General features: G+C 38.1%; 1 protein-coding gene across 1 annotated transcript in view; it reads right to left on the reverse strand.

The window, feature by feature from the left end:
• Nucleotides 1-3,653: 3,653 nt before the first annotated feature.
• The window catches only part of Dip-C (dipeptidase C), a 1,401,195-nt gene continuing 1,383,834 nt past the window's right edge, over nucleotides 3,654-21,014 (reverse strand). Inside the window, exon 12 of the mRNA XM_068227217.1 lies at nucleotides 3,654-4,263. Within this exon, the coding sequence (XP_068083318.1) occupies nucleotides 4,176-4,263 (88 nt within the window). The 3' untranslated portion in view covers nucleotides 3,654-4,175. The remainder of the gene's footprint in view (nucleotides 4,264-21,014) is intronic.

Raw genomic sequence — 21,014 nt, forward strand, 5'->3', positions numbered from 1 at the left:
TTTTTTAAGTGCACCACACAGCACAACAAAAGAAACGATGAGGGAAGTTGATATGCCAATAAGTCTGACAGAACGGTACTTTCCAAGCAACGTGACACCTACCAAAAAGAGGAAAGAAGCCATGTGGTAATGACGTGTCTGCACACAGTCAAACAGGACCAAAGAAGAGAAAAGAGAGCTGCTATATTATACATGGGGTGGAATGCAATGTTGGCCTCTGTGTGGAGCCTTGCTTCAAGAGGTACCGCACCTTTTGTGTAGTTGTAAACTGTGTGAATACCACTGTTCAACAATCAGACTATCCGAGTATGGACACTGCAAGTAGATGTCACCATAAATGGAGGTTCTAAGGCAACAATCTGGGTTTGTCGTTTCTTCACTTCCTTACCCAGTTTACATGGAATGCATCATTGTTGTATGTATGTCCAGACCTTGTCCTGTTTCTTTAAGGGGTCAGGTATGAAGAGGAATGAATCTTCGTGGAGAGTTTTTATGACCGGTTGCCCTTCCTGACGTCAACCTCATAAGAGGAGTTAATGAGATGAAATGAATGACATGATGTATGATAGTAGGAAGGGAGAGGGTGAAACCTGGTGCCAGCACATAGCCTACTCCTGTTGTTATTAAGTCAATACGGATCCAAATACCGGCCACTATGGTCAAGATTATTAATAGCACCGGTCTACTCAAAGCTTTAAATCTCCATCCGACGGATGAATCACCATCAACAGAATGATAGGGCTCACTCTATATGAACACTGTGGAGAAGTTTGGAACTGAATCAAGGTCTTTGGCATGCAATCTAGTGATTAAAAATTGTATACTACCTCCTCTCCTATCCTGCCGGCCAAAATTCTAATGGTTAAATCTTTTTACAACCAACAGGACTCAAACCGGCTAACCACGGTGACAGACCATATAGACTTCATGCCTTAATGATCATGATCACCAGGCGGGCAGAATACATCATGGTTGTTTAACATTAAACTTATAAGGTCAAGAAGGACTGTAGGTTTTATGTAGGAATGTAAGAGATGCTCCAAATAGCAAACAAAATATGTGTATTGTGGAATAGCATTAGAAATCATAATAACAGATGTACAATCTCAGCTGCAGTTGCTTTTGATGTGACACTTCCTTGGTGTCTAGCAAGTCAAAAAGAATGAGGAGTTGTATTGGAGGATATAAAGGTTATAATAAAAGGCAAAAAGTGGAAACTTCAGCAAGGTACTGAAGTAAATTAGCATAAATACTTCTCAAGAACAAGAATTGATCAACGGAGCTTGGATGTCAAATATGAAAAAGAGAAATCACTGAATATATTGTCACAGTTATAGCCGTGGTAAATTTAATATATTTGAAGAAGTCTGAAAGTGGTCAGAATCCAAACTTACAAATAACTTCCAGACATATTATCTTTACATCAAGAAATTAGTCAACATGTCAACAACATATTGATGCTGAAAGTCAGTGATTGAACCCTTTTTTTTTTTTTAATTTATGGAAAACTGAAATGTGTAAAAGTTTGTTGTTAATTTCAGATAAAACAAAATTTTCTATATATTTCACTTTATTGGTTCAATTATACCAAAAATACTTTTCTGTTACATTATTCTCCATGTTCAGACACTAAAAATCAACTTTAAAAATCATTCAAGGAAGAAAGCACATTAATAAGCTGAACTGCATTGCACATGGTTACATAAAATAGTGTCCTTTCTTGTTGTCAAGTATGATCTTACAGATCAATCAATATTCCTATAAACAGCCAGTCACCATTTAATATACAATATTAAATCAATCTTCTTAGGCACCATATTCAGCCTACCGATAGGTATTGCACAAATCTACTCCAACAGGTATTTTTGCAATGGATTCATACAACTCAACTAGCACACTAATCTACAAAGACTTTGACCTACAATGGAGCTGCTTTTCACAAGTTAACTATTAAATAAGAACATATTTTAAGCATTATTAAAACTAGTCCTCTAAATTGTGATCCACTTAAAATTAAATCACAGTTTTTTCCAAAAATCCCTCCTCTTTTACAAGTGGTCATATGAGTAAAATTACTGCTGCCTTTGTATAATTATATGTCTTATTTCAAAAGTCTGCATCAAGTGATTATGGTAAACTTTAGCCATTTCAGTTTGATGAGAAAAGTTAGTTCATAACAATTATTCACAATCTTAAAAATACTAATGACACACAATCTTAACTGCAGTTGTAAGTCATTTGATCTGACACTTCCCTGGTGTCTTCGAACTCAAAAAGGACTGAGGAGCTACATTTTGGAGGATAGAATTCTTGTTCACTAAGTCAAACAGAATATTTTAGCACTCCTTCCATTCCAAAATATGGTATAGAAATGGATTTGACCCATGGGATTATTGTGTACGTGTGTATGATATGAGTTGCACTGTGTTAATATGTTCAATACTGGATGGTGGTATCTACCATATGAATGTGACTGCTGCGACAGACGTGAAGTGCCCAACCAGGGTATTTATGTAGGTGATTATGAACATGAATGAAGTGGGCACCAGCAGTGGCATTGCAGTTGCCACACAAAAACTGGAAACTGCAGCAAATGTGCATAGAAAGTCCAAAGCAAAACAGTTGATAGCTGAATGTTGTGCTAGCATTCTGCAATTCCTGCTCCAGAGAAAGAGAGGTAGCCTTGCAGAAGGGTTCTATCAAGGCTGCTGCCATTTATTTTCAGGTACAGCATTAAGATGTAATACATCCAAGGAGAGTTGTATGCTGATGTTAGTCCCAAAGTGTAGCCAAAAGTGCAAAAGGATATTAAGTTCAACTGGGAAGAATCAAAGATGGTACCCGTTTGCACAAATGTGGGACAATTCGATCACTGGCATCAATGATTATGGACGATCAAAGATGGGTTGCTATACGACATGCTTATTGGAACAATACAGAAGTGAATGACAGATGTACCTGTGTTATTTTTGTATAGATACAGTATATATAGCAGATATAGGCTACACTACTTCCATTAATTGATTTATTTAATCTGATCCAGGACACCCTAGATTTGCCATAAGACACAGAATAATACACAATAACAATTTTGAGGGAAGATAAAGAAGATTAATGTTTTAAAAAAATGATAGGTTACAATTAACCATGATAAATGGCATGAACTCCATATAAATGGTGTTGAAGAATCAAAACGAGTATTTGATGCGTGATACATTTCTGTGCTTTAGTATGGAATATGTAGGATATCTCTACCATATATTGGCATAATACAAATGACATATGTCTGTACCATATTTTTGAATATGTAGCATGTCTATACCATATATTGGAGCAGAGAAAGTAGAAACTATTGATTTATTTTAAGGAGTGTTTAAAGATTTCCAAACTGCAGTAACAAATAAAATTAGTTTTGGCAAACAGCATTTTCAAAGGAGGAATATGGAACAAAATACTATGTTAGCATACATACTGGGAACTAGTGGCACAATTTAAACAGGAATCTCCTTTGTGGGATACTGTGAACTTTCATTCCTACCAAAATTCTTCAAAACACTGACGAGCAGGCCCCAGTGTAAACTGATCTCAGTTTATGCTGAAGTAAATGAAGATGTTGTGTAGTACATTTGGTGCATTACAAATATTTTCCAGCTTTTTATTTTATTTTATTTTATATTTTAAATTGTACTTCAATCAATCCCCACACCAAAGGAACTCCCTCCAATCCCATACCAATGTTTAAAGATGGAATGTTATGTTATCAACAATGCTTCTTATCTTTCTCAGTGAATAAGCTCATTACTTGAACACAATCATTATTATTATAATTTACATATATCTTAAGGATATAAATTGCTTGAAAGAATTGCATATTTCCAAGCAATATGAAATAAAACATAAGCATTATAATGCAAATGAAAGAATACTGTTATTAGATCATTGAATATTTTATCTGAACTTGTAACTTGCAACCTATGAATATTACCCCTGGATATATCTGAATATACTTAATTAACGATACCACTTAAACCAGTAAGCCCATACTTTGGTGATATGTGTTAGCAATCACTATTCAGTCAGTTATTAGAAGATATTGGTTTTCAAACTAACAAAATAAAAAAATAAAATAAAATATCCCAAATGTTATTGTTAATCATCAAGTAGTTTCATTGCATCTAAAACTTTCCTTGAGGAAATTCCTTAGGTAACTCTACATTCTCCTCTGTTCGACCAGCAGCCATGACAGCTTCAATTGCTTCCACACTGTAACATCAAAGAAAAAAAAGATTTCTGGAATCAGCAGGAACACAACATTACACAGACATATATTTTAAATATGAAACAGTGAATTTTTAAGGAGCACATGTATTGATGCCATCATAATCATCATCGTTATTAATCTCAAATCATAATGGCTGCTAGGTTCAGATACAGTAAAAGGACTAAGCATCTTAGGCATAACCTGTGGTATAAAACAGAAAAAAAAAGTTTGAAAATAATGATCTCAACCACACATTACAGAACAGAAGGCCACAAGCAAGTGATCAATGAAACCATTAAATGTTAGAAATGGGGAGAGCAGCTTATACAAAATGATGTTTCATTTACTAGCATTATGGATATCAATGAAGGGGAAAGGATTAATAAACTACTTATGAGTGTGGAAAAAGAATTTGATTGGAATGATTCACTTTTATGGGCGCAGATTTCGACTAGTTGGCTTCATTTTGAGGGAAATGAAGATGAACCTGATGAAGATACTGAACTGACTGTAGATTCAAAATACGTAGCAGAAGAAGATAAATTTTATGTAAAAATATTACATTGCATATACATGAAGTGGTTAAGTGTAAGAAAGGGCCAGGAGCCCTAACTTCGCCACAATAAAAACGCTTTAATAATAATAATAATAATAATAATAATAATAATAATAATAATAATAATAATAATAATAATAATAATAAAGAAAGTGCTCATGAGATGGACAGTGAAGAACCAGTAGACTCAGAATATGGAGAGAATATTCCACCATGAAACACTGAAGCTACCCCAAAATACAATGGAAAAGATAGCAAAACTGTTTGGAATATTTATTGTGATAAAAAATGTGGTTGTACTAAGAGACAAAATATTGTAATTCAATACCGGACCTAAAGGGGAGGCTAAGAATATTCATACCCTTTGACAAGCGTAGGAGTTATTTCTTCCGAATAATGTATTGGACGACATAGTGACATACACCAACATATGGCTTGAGAAGGGATGTCGTAAATTTCAAAGGCCCCATGATACGAGAGAGATGAATCTTGCAGAAATTAAAGCCATGATTGAAATTTTGTAATCATCATAGTTCTATACTGTATCTTGATAAGGAGGTAAAAGCTTTACGTCTGATTGCCTGATTGTTGTTGCTCCCTTAGCACCACCGACAGGTCAAGTGCAGGGTACTTTTAGGTTAAACATACGGACGTGAGCAATGTTAGACCCAACAATGTCTCCTGTGAAGAAGATGCCACCATCTGGTTTCAACCTCCCTTGAAGACGTACAGTCCACACTAAACAGGATTTGAACCAACCACGGGAACTACGCAGCCTTCTACTACAAGTGGAACAGAATTTCAACGCTAGAGTATGACTGCGGTACTACACAACAGATCATGAAGCACATCGCCACTGACTGTAAGACAACAAAGTATAATGGCAGTGCTAGTGACTTTACTCTGGCGACCCAAGAAATTATAGACTACATCCAAAATTTAGATATACTTACATAGAAATGTAGATCCTATCTAATAAATAAATGTACTTTTGTATCTGGCTGAAGTTCATAAGGCAAAGCATCTCAACCTTTCTGATTTATGGAGCACAGATGGAATTGGAATCGAGCTCTTTCGAACTACACTGTCCATGAAAAGATTTAAGCTGTAGTTACAAGCTCTGAGGTTAGACCATATAAATACGAGGACTGACAGAATCATGATCGAAAGTTCACTTATCATCATCACAATTTCCCATTATCCAGCTGTAGCCGGGTAGGGGCAAATATGGTTCCTCTCCACTTTCTTCGGTCTTTTCACCCCTCCTCCTCCAACACTGTGTCCCAGTCTAGGTTTCTTTCTCTAATACTGCATTGGATTGTGTCCTTTCATCTCAATCATGGTCGTGTGTGGCCTCTCCTTCCTTGCATTTGCATTTCCATCACTTTTTTTTTGGCATTCTTTCATCACTCATTTGCTTTATGTGCCCAAACCATCTTAGTCAACTCCAATTTCTTCCCAGATTTTCTCATTCCTTATTTTGTCTCTTCTACTCTTCTGTATCATACTCGTCAAGAACTTCATTTAGGCTGCCTGTATTCTACTCTCATTTTTCTTTGCCATTATCCAAGTTTCAGCTCTGTAAGTTGTTATGGGTACATAATACATCTTGTACATAGTTTCCTTTGCTTCCATTGGCACATCTTTGTCCCATATCATGTTTCTTACACTATGACAGAAACAAGTGAATCCTCTTACTAATTTCAGCATCCAGTCGAGCAATCTCCATTAATTCACTCCCCAGGTATTTGAATGTCTCCACTACTTCCAGGGGCTTGTCTGCAAGTCTAATCTGACCTTTCCCTTCTTTCTCCCTTCCAGTCATAACAAGAGTTTCACTCTTTTCTACATTTATTTTCAATCCACATTCTTTGATCTTCCCATTCACCACATCCAACTGTTTTTGAACATTCATGTTCTCTTCTCCCCAAATCACAATATAATCTGCAAACAACATGTTCATTTCTCTTCCTCCATATGCTGCTTTTGCTGTTTTTATGATGTCATCCATTACTATTGTAAACAGGATTGGTGATAGAACACTTTCCTGTCTCAGCCCACTAGTGGTTTTGAACCAACTTGTCCTGCCACCTTGTGTTTGCATGCAACTACAACATTCCTTGTACACTGTCATGATCATTTTTATTAATCCCTGTCCAATTCCTTTTTGCACCAGACTGCCCCCAACTTTAGTCCTGGGGACACTGTCATATGCCTTTTCAATCTTAATTAATGTCATCACCATAACATTCCCATACTCCCATTGCTTTTCCATTAGTTGCCTCATAATGAAAATGGGCTCTGTTTTTGACCTTCCACTTCTGAAACCAAACTGATTTTTCTGTATCTGATTTTAAACCCTCAACCTTATCCTACTTTCCAGTATCCTCTCCATTATCTTAGTAACATGGGATATCAGAGTAAATCCCCTCTAGTTCTTCAATACCTTCTTATCACCTTTCTTGAAAATTGGGATGATTATTCCTTTTTGCCAATCCTCAGAGACATCCTTATTCTCCCAGACAATCCTGAGAACTCAATATGTCCACTGCAGGCCTACAGCTCCAGCTGCCTTCATCATCTCCACTGAAATTTCATCTATTCCAGGAGTTTTTCCATTCTTCATCTTTCTTACTGCCATTTAAATTTCATTCATTGTAATTTCTTTATCCATTTCTTCATCAACTAATTGCCTTTCCTGGTGGTCCGTTAAATGACTGTCATTAGTTCTCATGTTCAGAAACTTCTGAAAATACTCTCTCCATCTATTTCTTATTTCTTCTGGCTTTGTTAATATTATGCCACCTTCATCCTTCACAAATCTGGTGTTTACTTGATCTCTCTTTTTGTTTCTTAAGATACCATACAATAATTTCTTGCTGCCCTGCATATCACCTCTCAATTTCTGTGTGAATAAGGCCCAGCTTTTTTCTCTTTTCTTCCTCCTCTACTTTCTTGGCCAAATTCTTTGCCTTAACATATTTTCTTTTACTTACTTCAGTCTTGGATGTTTTCCATGCTTTCCATGCCATTTTCTTTTCCTTCACTTTACTCTTTACCCTATCACCTCGAAAATGTGAATGGACAGCAGGCAATGGTACGTTGATAAACGGGGTTAAAGGGCAGGTTGTGAGTTTCACAAATAGGAAAAGTCCTCTCAGTTTTAATTACTGCGTTGATGGGGTGAAAGGAGGTGCAGACTGGAAAGAAATAGAGTTAGAAATGGCTGTGGTAGTAAGGAGAAATTGAAGGAAAATTTAATCTAGCAAAGAAGGCAGCTAAGGATAACATGATGGCAAGCATAATTGGCAGTCATACAAATTTTAGTGGAAAATGGAAGGGTATGTATAGGAATTTTAAGGCAGAAACAGGTTCCAAGAAGGACATTCCAGGAATAATTAATGAACAAGGGGAGTGTGTATGTGAGAATCTTCAAAAGGCAGAAGTATTCAGTCAGCAGTATGTAAAGATTGTTGGTTACAAGGATAATGTCCAGATAGAGGAGGAGACTAAGGCCAAAGAAGTAGTAAAATTTACATATGATAACAATGACATTTACAATAAGATACAAAAATTAAAAACTAGAAAAGCAGCTGGAATTGATCAGATTTCTGGGTTGGGATATAGTACCATATCTGAAGTTCTTGACTGATACGGCCTTGTAATAATACTCAACATGGCTTAGTTGTGTTGATACTGCTACACGGCTGAAAGCAACGGGAAACTACAGCCGTAACTAACTCCCGAGGACATAATGAATAATGAATAAGAAAATAGGGCAGCGGATAAGTTACTACGACCAGCATAGTGAAAGAATTATTGTCGTCAAGATAGACACCAAACCAATGCCCAGCACTATAGTGCAGGTCTATATGCCTACTAGTTCAGCGGATGATGAAGAAATTGAAAGAATATATGAGGAGATAGAAGATTTAATACAATATGTAAAAGGTGACGAGAATCTAATTGTGATGGGAGACTGGAATGCAGTGGTAGGCGAAGGAAGAGAAGGTAGTACAGTAGAAGAATTTGGATTGGGACAAAGGAACGAAAGAGGAAGTCGGCTGGTTGAGTTCTGCACTGATCATAATTTAGTCCTTGCCAATACTTGGTTCAAACACCACAAACGACGGCTGTATACGTGGACGAGACCTGGAGACACTGGAAGGTATCAAATAGACTTCATTATGATTAGGCAGAGATTCAGAAACCAGTTATTGGATTGCAAAACTTTCCCAGGAGCAGACGTGGACTCTGACCACAACTTGTTGGTCATGAAATGCCATCTGAAGTTGAAGCAATTGAATCGGTCATTGTTAGAAGGCACTAAGTCAATTCTTGTCAAAATTGAGATTTCCATGGATACGTATAGTATGAATGTAGACGCATCTAGCTATGTTAAAAGGAACTAAGTCTGCCCGTCCAGTATGCTGTAAAACTACTAGCTGAATTTAACGTTCAGTGTTAAAGAGAACTAAGTCATTGACTTAGTTCCATTTAACAGTGAAGCAGATTATGTTGGCAGCAAGCAGTGTTGTTCTTCTGTTACAGAAGATCACGGAAGTGTGTTGTACAAGCTTGTTTGCCCAGCGTAATAATGGAGGGAATAAAGAAAGGCAAGAAACGTTGCATAAATACTGGTAATTACCATTGAAATACGGTTAAGAAGGCAAGAGTGAAAGGTTCGGAATATGTTACAGCTACAGGAAAAATAATGCCAGCCAAGAAAACTGGAGAAGATTGCCGGTAAGTAGTAAGGTGAAGCTTAATTTTACTGATAGGTTATGAGCAGGGAAAGCATCATATTATAATATCAAGATACTAGGTGTGGTGGAAATTTTAGTCTCCAATATTAATTTTCCTCGTTCGCGTATTGTTACAGGTGCCGAAAGAGATGTTTCCTCCGTATCAAGGGTGTAACCAAATCAATATTCTTACAGCATTTCATGACCTTGAGACTAAAAACGAACAAGATCTTCATTAACAGCGTCTAAGAGAAGCAAAACAGGTGAAACATCGCAGACCACGCAAAGTAGATGTCAATGGGAAAGCAAATGAAAGGCAAGCTGCATTCAAATATCATGTGCTTGTTGGAAGTGAGAAAACTGAGGTATGTAGGCGAGCATTCTTGAGTCTTCATGCGGTGTCACAAAAGAGAATATACCGAATTAACAGTCTGCTGCTTAGAGGGGAAACACCAAGGGGTAGGCATGGGTTCCAACCAAGTACCCGTAAAACACCATTGGAAGTGGAGCAACTCATACACAATCACATTGAAGCATTTCCGGTAAAATCAACTCACTATTCTGGTTCTGAGATAAAATATTTGGATGCTAGGTTAGATGTGAAGCAGATGTACCATCTTTTCAGAGAGAAACATCCAAACTTGAACGTGAAATATAAATTCTACCTGAAATATTATAATGAAAACTTCGCTCTCCGCTTTGGAAGGCCACAGATAGACGTATGTGGTACATGTGAAGAGCTACAGGTAAAAATGAAATCTCCACACTTGGCTGAGAATGTGAAGCGCGCAGCCGCCTCCGAGTTAGCCATTCATAAACGTCGAAGTGCCAAGTTTTATAGAGCTTTAAAGAAAACGCAGGAAGCTTGCAAAATGAACGCTCATATTGGTGGGCTTGTTTTTGATTTCATGCAGAACTTACCGCTCCCGCATCTTCCAGTGCAGGAGATTTTCTATCTGCGTCAGCTATGGGTTTATTGCTTCTGTGTGCATGATTTGAAATCCGAAACCAGTTTCCTATTCTTATACCACGAAGGCATTGCAAACAAAGGTGCGAATGAGGTTTGTTCTTTTCTAATGCACTACATTAATGCTTACTTGACTCCAGAAATCACGGAACTTCATCTTTACTCAGACGGCTGCGTAGCTCAAAATAAGAACCACGCTGTCATTCGCATGTGCCTGAGTTTAACACAGTCTGGAAGATTTAAGGATATAATTCACCGGTATCCTGTGAGAGGCCATTCCTTCCTCCCTTGTGATAGGGATTTTGGAATCTTCGGGAGAAAAATCAAGAAGACTGATAGGATATATACCCCACAAGAATACTGTTGTCTGCTGGCAAACAGTAAATCAAATGTACTTGTGCACATGGTGGAATCGTCTGAAATCCTAAATTTCAGTGCCTGGTGGCCTTCCTTCTACAAAAAAACCTGCATCGCTAATGAAACTCAAACTCCTCCTCGTTGTGAAAAGGTCACCTTGGCCCCCATGTCATTCAAGGAATTCAGGTATTCAGTTGAGAAACCAGGTGTTATAGAAGCATATCCATTCATTGACGGACTTGTTAAATACACATTTCCCGTTGCGAAACCTCACGTATATGATACCTTCAGCATGAATATTCCTCAGGCTTATGTTTTGGAGAAAGTCCCCATTAACAAGAAAAAGATTGTGGATATCCAAAAAGTGTACAAGTATGTTGAAGTTGATGAGGAAGCCGTTTCGTTTTATAAGGACATATTGGTGTGGCCAACAATGGAATACGATAATGATGAATAAAGTGTTTAACACATATCACATTGTCATCATCAGAAGGTTATTAGGCAATTACCTACCTAAGCATTACAAACTGTAACTTCCTTTCTGCACGTTTTGGTTCTATTTGCCCACTACTGTATTACTAGCATTGAAAATATAGTAATATGCTATAATGGTAAAAATAAATCTGTATATTTGTCATAAAAGTGAACTAACTACTGTTTAAAGATCTGATTCATTGTTAAAGGGAACTAAGTCAAAAATTTCTTTTTCTATTTTCTCACTTTTTAAAAGGATAAATCTGTTCAAATAGACTTCTCTAGAACAGCATTATTGCAGGCAATGATACTTACACGTGACAGCAACTATGCTTTACAAATAAGTGAGAGAAACAGTTTTTGTCAATTATCTCAATTCTTACAAAAATGACTTAGTGCCTTCTAACAATGACCGATTCAATTGAAGAAAGGAATGAATGCAAAAAGATGGGATCTAGACAAGTTGAAAGAAAAGAGTGTGAGGGATTGTTTCAAGGAACATGTTGCACAAGGACTAAATGAAAAGGCTGAAGGAAACACAATAGAGGAAGAGTGGAGAGTCATGAAAAATGAAGTCAGTAGGGCTGCTGAAGAAATGTTAGGAAGGAAGAAAAGATCAACTAAGAATCAGTGGATAACTCAGGAGATACTAGACTTGATTGATGAACGACGAAAATACAAGAATGCTAGAAATGAAGAGGGCAGAAAAGAATACAGGCGATTAAAGAATCAAGTGGATAGAAAGTGCAAGGTAGCTAAGGAAGAATGGCTCAAGGAGAAGTGCAAGGATGTCGAAGGCTGTATGGTTCTGGGAAAGGTAGATGCTGCATACAGGAAAATCAAGGAAACCTTTGGAGAAAGGAAATCTAGGTGCATGAATATTAAGAGCTGAGATGGAAAGCCACTTCTAGGAAAAGAAGACAAGGCAGAAAGATGGCAGGAGCATATCCAACAGTTGTACCAAGGTAACGATGTAGATAATTTGGTTCGGGAACATGAAGAGGCTGTTGATGCTGATGAAATGGGAGACCCAATTTTGAGGTCAGAGTTTGACAGAGCTGTGAGTGACCTAAATAGGAACAAGGCACCTGGAATTGATGATATTCCCTCTGAATTACTGACTGCCTTAGGAGAAACCAGCATGGTAAGGTTATTTCATTTAGTGTGCAGGATGTATGAGACAGGAGAAGTCCCATCCGATTTTTGGCAGAATGTTGTTATACCTATTCCCAAGAAAGCTGGTGCTGACAGGCGTGAAGACTACCGCACCATTAGTTTAGTATCTCATGCCTGCAAAATTTTAACACGTATTATTTACAGAAGAATGGAAAAACAAGTTGAAGCTGAGTTGGGAGAAGATCAATTTGGCTTCAGAAGAAATGTAGGAACACATGAAGCAATCCTGACTTTACGTCTGATCTTAGAGGATCGAATCAATAAGGACAAGCCCACGTACATAGCATTCGTAGATCTAGAAAAGGCATTCGATAATGTTGATTGGAACAAGCTATTTATGATTCTGAAGATGATAGGGATCAGATACCGAAAACGAAGAATTATCTACAACCTGTATAAAAATCAGTCTGCAGTGATAAGAATCGAGGGCTTTGAAAAAGAAGCAGCAATCCAGAAAGGAGTGAGGCAAGGCTGCAGCTTGTCCCCTCTCCTTTTCAATGTTTACATAGAACAGGCAGTAAAGGAAATCAAAGAGAAATTTGGAAAGGGAATCACAGTCCAAGGAGAGGAAATCAAAACCTTGAGATTTGCCGATGATATTGTTATTTTATCTGAGACTGCAGAAGATCTCGAGAAGTTGCTGAATGGTATGGATGAAGTCTTGGGTAAGGAGTACAAGATGAAAATAAATAAGTCCAAAACAAAAGTAATGGAGTGCAGTCGAACGAAGGCAGGTGATGTAGGAAATATTAGATTAGGAAACGAAGTCTTAAAGGAAGTAGATGAATATTGTTACTTGGGTAGTACAATAACTAACGATGGCAGAAGTAAGGAGGACATAAAATGCAGACTAGCACAAGCAAGGAAGAGCTTTCTTAAGAAAAGAAATTTGCTCACTTCAAACATTGATATCGGAATTAGAAAGATGTTTTTGAAGACTTTCATGTGGAGCGTGGCATTGAATGGAAGTGAAACATGGACGATAACTAGCTCAGAAAGAAAAAGAATAGAGCTTTTGAAATGTGGTGCTACAGAAGAATGCTGAAGGTGAGATGGTTAGATCGAATCACGAATGAAGAGATACTGAATCGAATTGGTGAGAGGAGATCGATTTGGCTAAATTTGACGAGAAGAAGAGATAGAATGATAGAACACATCTTAAGACACCCAGGACTTGTTCAGTTGGTTTTTGAAGGAAGTGTAGGTGGTAAGAACGGTAGGGGTAGACCAAGGTATGAATATGACAAACAGATTAGAGCAGATGTAGGATGCAATAGTTACGTAGAAATGAAAAGGTTAGCACAGGATAGGGTGGCATGGAGAGCTGCATTAAACCAGTCTATGGACTGATGACTCAAACAACAACATCTGAAGTACTCATTTGATTATTGTTTGGTCGGAGGAGCTATACCAGATGAATGGAGAGTTGCTATAGTAAGCGCTGTGTATAAAGGAAAGGGTGATAGACATAAAGCTGAAAATTACAGGCCAGTAAGTTTGACGTGCATTGTATGTAAGCTTTGGGAAGGCATTCTTTCTGATATTAGACATGTTTGTTAAATTAATAACTGGTTCGATAGAAGGCAGCTCGGTTTTAGGAAAGGTTATTCCACTGAAGCTCAACTTGTAGGAGTCCAGCAAGATATAGCAGATATCTTGGATTCTGGAAGTCAAATGGACTGTATCGCGATTGACCTGTCTAAAGCATTTGATAGGGTGGATCATGGGAGACTACTGGCAAAAATGAGTGAAACTGGACTAGACAAAAGAGTGACTGAATGGGTTGCTATATTTCTAGAAAATAGATCTCAGAGAATTAGAGAAGGTGAAGCTTTATCTGACCCTGTAATAATTAAGAGGGGAATTCCTCAATGCAGTATTACCGGACCTTTATGTTTTCTTATATATATAAATGACATGAGTAAAGGAGTGGAATCGGAGGTAAGGCTTTTTGCGGATGATGTTATTCTCTATAGAGTAATAAATAAGTTACAAGATTGTGAGCAACTGCAGCGTGACCTTGAAAATGTTGTGAGATGGACAGCAGGCAATGGTACGTTGATAAACGGGGTTAAAAGTCAGGTTGTGAGTTTCACAAATAGGAAAAGTCCGCTCAGTTTTAATTACTGCGTTGATGGGGTTAAAGTTCCTTTTGGGGATCATTGTAAGTATCTAGGTGTTAATATAAGGAAAGATCTTCATTGGGGTAATCACATAAATGGGATTGTAAATAAAGGGTACAGATCTCTGCACATGGTTATGAGGGTGTTTAGGGGTTGTAGTAAGGATGTAAAGGAGAGGGCATATAAGTCTCTGGTAAGACCCCAACTAGAGTATGGTTGCAGTGTATGGAACCCTCATCAGGATTACCTGATTCAAGAACTGGAAAAAATCCAAAGAAAAGCAGCTTGATTTGTACTGGGTGATTTCAGACAAAAGAGTAGCGTTACAAAAATGTTGCAAAGTTTGGGTTGGGAAGAATTGAGAGAAAGAAGAAGAGCTGCTCGACTAAGTGGTATGTTCCGAGCTGTCAGCGGAGAGATGGCGTGGAATGACATTAGTAGACGAATAAGTTTGAGTGGCGTTTATAAAAATAGGAATGGAAAGTAGGAAAGGGAAGAATCAGGTTGGTGTGCTTTTTGCGACCATAAAAGGAACTGCAAGTTTAAGAAGAAATGCCTTCAGTGCTTATGGTTTGTGTTACCGTGTTTTGATGGTTTAGCAGATGTGGAAAGAAGGTGCGGGCGGCGAATGGGTCTAACTACGAAATTTAAAGTTAATTTAAAACTTCAACAAAGGTTATATTTTTCAAACAGAACAAGATTTACATATAATTTGGAATATCAACAAGTTCAACAAGAAATGATTAAGGCCAAAAATCAGGTACAATTACAAGTAAACAGCAAGACTAGAGGTATCCAAATTTTAGGGGTTTTTTACTCTCTTGGGCTATCAGCCCTACATTTTACAAAGCTCTCTGGCATACATCCTGAGCTCCAAGCTCTGCTTTACCTACATACACTTAATTCATGGGGTAGAAAACCCCTTCATACAAGGAGCACTTGCTCCCAACAAACACCTTCAGGCCTTCTAGAGGCACTCAAAAAATCCAATTCGGAGAGAACTAACAGGCTCTCAGTTACTCACGCCTATTTAAGGCAACCTCAACTTTCACCATCACTTGCTCTCGGGCACAACTTACAAATTTATACAGGGCTATCATGTACCCAATCTACTGGGCCTTATCAGAAAAGAACAGGTTAATTACATGGCCCTAAAATACCAAATTGGCTGGAGGCGTAGCTTGCACTCCTACCTGAAACTTCTTAAAACCTAGGTGGCACTCAGCCGGTTACACAGGGGCTAATCCCATACTAGAGAGGTGACTCGTAGAAGAAAACTTTTTATTACCTTAAGAAGAGAAGAAAGTTGGTTATGAAAACGTACTCACCTTAAAACAATATGAGTGGGAGCTCAAGAGGGTTAAGCACTCCCTATCCCAATTTGCGGTTAAAGATATAGAGTTTTACAAAGATATTACATTTTACAAGGTAGGTTACATGAGAAAAGTTTCGAACCCGCCCTGTGGGTTAAACTGCTGAGCTAGAAAGAAAAGTTATTAAACGGCCATTACCTTGGTGATGAACTGTTGCCCGAAGAAAGAGGTGCTTCCCGTCCCCTGCTACATAATCACACACTAAGCAAGATGTCGATGAAGTGGCGCCGAGCCATGACAATCAGCAGTTTTATACCCACAAGGAAACTTCGAGACCTCTCATGAAAGAAAAACGCCACACCCACTCTGTTTATTGGTGGACGCAATAGTTACATACAACATTGGAGAAGATATACATGATTGGCTGAAAATTATTTTAGAAAATTAGTGATTGGTAGAATTCAAAACTGGCGGAAGAAGAGATCAATATTGCCAACCCAAAAAATGAAAGAAAGAAATTTAACAAAGAACAAACTTAGGGATACAAAATTTCTTCAAAACAGTTCGTTCACTTCGCACCAGGGTGCACAGTCATAGTTTTTTTTTGGTAGTGACATCTGGAAGAGAATGTCCACACCTCTTGCTACAGAGCAAACAAACACGAATCGAAATAGACACAGTTCAGAACACTTCAAAATTTACCGTAGTGACATCTTCCAAGGAACCATTGATTTAATACAGATTTTAAAGTTCGGAGTTTCTCCTGTAGGGGATTATTTTAGGCACACAAGTTAAACTTGCGGGGTCGGGGTGTACCAACTGGTACAGTTTGTATGCCCGGAACACTCAACACAGTCGTTTATAGAATGCACTGCATGTGACAACAATGATGAAATGGACTTATAAAAAGACTACTAAATCATGTGGTAAGCGAAATCAGCTTTTATTGCTTTTATATTGTAATATAATATTTTTTTATAAGCTGTATGATTTTCAGATATATGGAATGCAGAGAGACTGGAATCAAGCTGTTTCGAAATACAAGGTCCCTGGTTAGGTACAAGATGTAGTTGTAAGCAATACATTTTGAAAATGACTTTAAAGAATGAACATCGAAAAGTTGTTTGCTTTAGTTAAGAGACTTGATATATTCTAATAGCGACCCAGTTTATGTAGTGTAGCCTATAATGATAGAATATGAGATGTTTATAACAGCAAATATGGTGAAATGTTTTCTGTTTAGATCATGCACAAACAATCTGCATACTGTATCTTAACGCATGTGCAGATGAAGCTGAGTATTACACCTATTGCACAAAAAAGTGTTATTTTACTTATAGCCAAATAAATAACGCACACCTCAAACGCAACATTATCTATCGTGAGCCCATACCCACACAGGGAAAAGTTCTGCGTGAGCCAGTAGCGTAGCCAGGATTTCAGTTTGGGGGGGGCCCATTCATCCAGAATTTTATTTTGATAGGTGTCCAAACTTCCATAGTTTAGGTGGTGTAGAATACCGAAAAAGGAAATGAGTGTCCTTGGATCCAAGTAAGAGTAGTGGATTCGTGCGGATTCCGGAAGCTAATAGTAATTTCCTTCTTCTTCTTCCCCACTTTTCCCACATCTGTGGGGTCGCGGGTGCGAAATGTGTCGCACATGTGGATTTGGCCCTGTTTTACGGCCGGATGTCCTTTCCGACGCCAACCCCATATAGAGGGATGTAATAAGTGTTGTGTGTTTATTTGGTGGTTGGTAATGTAGTATGTTGTCTGAATATGAATATGTTGGGACAAACACCCAGTCCCAAGCCAGAAGAATTATTCAGACGCGATTAAAATCCCCGACCCAGCCGGGAATCGAACCCGGAACCGTCTGAACCGAAGGCCTCAACACTGATAATTCAGCCAAGGAGTCGGACTCCGGAAGCTAATATTAATGCACATTATATATAAAATGCTCAATAAAAGAACTTTCGTTAAAACTCCTGGGGTGTCTGGACTCCTTGGACGACAACCCCGTCCCCCGGCTACCTCCGTTACTCCCATCCCAACATAACTGCAGCATTTCATATATTCCGCGTAGAAGTGAAATGAATGCAAGAATAAACATTTTGAGTAAGGATGCAATATTCTGGTTTAGAACAAATACGGTAATGTTATAATAATAATGGTCATGTGGTAAGCAATAAAGAAGTGACATTTTATACAAATAATGCGGCAAAGATACACACACAAACACACACGCGCGTCGAATACAGGTTTCTCGTCCTTCTTGTCCATGGCTAGATGATGAAGGCAAGAGAATGATGGCCCACCGTGACTCGTTATTTCGACATTATAAACAAACCCTAGATGACACAGACTTCGAATCTAATCGCATCTTAAGAAATCGCACAAAGCAGTTAATCAGAAATTTAAAAAATGCATATATTTTCGGATTTCAGCTAACAACTTAAATTCTAATCACGCATGGGACCAACTCAGAGCTCTGGGAATAGGAAAACATCAACAGAGATAGACAACTCCTGACATTCCACTTGACGAACTGAACGATTACTTTAGTAGAATAAATATTCAACCTACCCAAATTAACTGCACCGACTCACCGCCCTCCCCTCCAGCCAATCCGCCATTCACATTTCACAGTGTCACAGAAAATCAGGTTAAAAGGCTTTGTACTCGATTAAATCAAAGACTACAGGTGTATATGATATTCCTATTACTTTTATACATAACATTATGAGTAACCGTCAACAGCATGTAACAGTAAACGACAAGGCCCCTAAATGGAAAATGAAACTTAGTGTTGCCCCACAGGGCAGTATTCTACGGCCCCTAAGTTTCTGTATTTATATCAATGACATACCATCTGTGACAGGAAATAACACACATGACCTCTGTGCTGACGATCTTTAAATAGGCTATATCGACACTGCAAGACAAGATATTAACATGGACCTCCGACGACTCAGTGTATATGCACAACGAAGCTCTCTTATACTAAACTGCAAAAAAACTCAGACAATTATAATTGTATCACGAAAATTACTGAGCTTCTCAAACAATGTCGCAATCCCGCCTATCGTACTGAATGGTAACATTATTCCCTACAGTAAAACGGTTAAAAATCCCGGCGTAATGATGAATGTAACAGTTGATTGGTCTGATCAAACGAAAGAAATACATAAAAAGATTTTTGGAGTACTTCACCCTCTTAAACGACAGAGGAATGCATTTCCATTTGAGCTACAGGCCAAACTAATACAGACACTCATTCTCCCTATTCTTGATTATTGTGACGTTGTTTTAGTTGACATGACGAGAGAAGAAACACTTAAACTTCAACGAGCACTGAATTCCTGCCTGCGATTTATTTACAATATCGAGTACCGTACGATTTTCATATCACCCCATACTATCAGGCTGTCTCATGGCTGATGTCTGAAAAACGTCGGCAGCTGCACACTTTAACGATGGTGATCAGAGTGGTAGCTGAAAGTCAGCCAATGTATATTTCTTCTAAATTCGTCTTTTTATCATCATTTCACAACATTTTTTTTTTTTTTTTTGCTAGGGGCTTTACGTCGCACCGACACAGATAGGTCTTATGGCGACGATGGGATAGGAAAGGCTTAGGAGTTGGAAGGAAGCGGCCGTGGCCTTAATTAAGGTACAGCCCCAGCATTTGCCTGGTGTGAAAATGGGAAACCACGGAAAACCATTTTCAGGGCTGCCGATAGTGGGATTCGAACCTACTATCTCCCGGATGCAAGCTCACAGCCGCGCGCCTCTACGCACACGGCCAACTCGCCCGGTATTTCACAACATTAATACACGTTCTAGATCCATTCTTTCTATTCCACTGCACCGCACAAATAAAATTATTAGATCATTTGTGGTGACTGTCGCCAGATTATGGAATTCCCTGCCAGTTCAGGTCAGAGAAACTAGCTTTTTAAAATCACGATTTAAGGTCACCTGCCGAGACTACCTGCTGAGGACAGCTGACTGAATGGTTGAAATATGAATGTGTGCGTTCCTGAGGAATAGCCATGTTTAAGAGTTTTTAATATTAATTAGTTCTAATATTAATTTACATACATACATACATTATCATTATAGACTGTTATGCCTTTCGGCGTTCAGTCTACAAGCCTCCGTGAATTTACTAAACGTCGCCACAATCCTCGATTTGCAACTAGTGTTGTGGCCTCATTTAGTTCTATACCTCTTATCTTTAAATCGTTAGAAACCGAGTCTAACCATCGTCGTCTTGGTCTACCTCTTCTTCTTTTACCCTCCATAGCAGAGTCCATTATTCTCCTAGGTAACCTATCCTCCTCCATTCGGCTCACATGACCCCACCACCGAATATTTAGTAAGTAATTTATTTAAATTTATTTTAAATTCTTATGTAGTTTTAACTATTTTAAGAATCTCAGTATTTTATTTAAGATTTTGATTAGTGTGTGGTTAAGTGTACAAGAGGGCCTGGAGCCCTAACTTCGCCACTGTACTGAAGGCACTAATAAACAAATAAATAAATAAATAAATAAATAAATAAATAAATAAATAAATAAATAAATAAATAAATAAATAAATAAATAAATAAATAAATAATGTAAAGCGTATGGGTATAGATATTTTGTTAGTTGGTAAAGAAAACTACAATTTACAACAAATGCTATGTAGGGTTTACCTTGTCCTGTTAGTTTCCAACGCGGTTAGGGCCACGCAGCTGTGAGCTTGCATCCGGGAGATAGTGGATTCGAACCCCACTGTCGGCAGCCCTGAAAATGTTTTCCCGTGGTTTCCCCATTTTCACACCAAGCAAATGCTGGGGCCGTACCTTAATTAAGGCCACGGCCGCTTCCTTCCCACTCCTAGGCATTTCCTATCCCGACGTCGCCATAAGACCTATCTGTGTCTGTGTGACGTAAAGTAAATTGTTAATTACTTTTCCACGCAAGTCTGGGATACAGAATATAGTAGTATAAAGTTAGAGTTTCGTGACGCTAATATTCGTATCTATAATTTTTA

This window comes from Anabrus simplex, chromosome 4 (genome assembly GCF_040414725.1).
Source record: "Anabrus simplex isolate iqAnaSimp1 chromosome 4, ASM4041472v1, whole genome shotgun sequence".
Classification (NCBI taxonomy): Eukaryota; Metazoa; Arthropoda; class Insecta; order Orthoptera; family Tettigoniidae; genus Anabrus; species Anabrus simplex.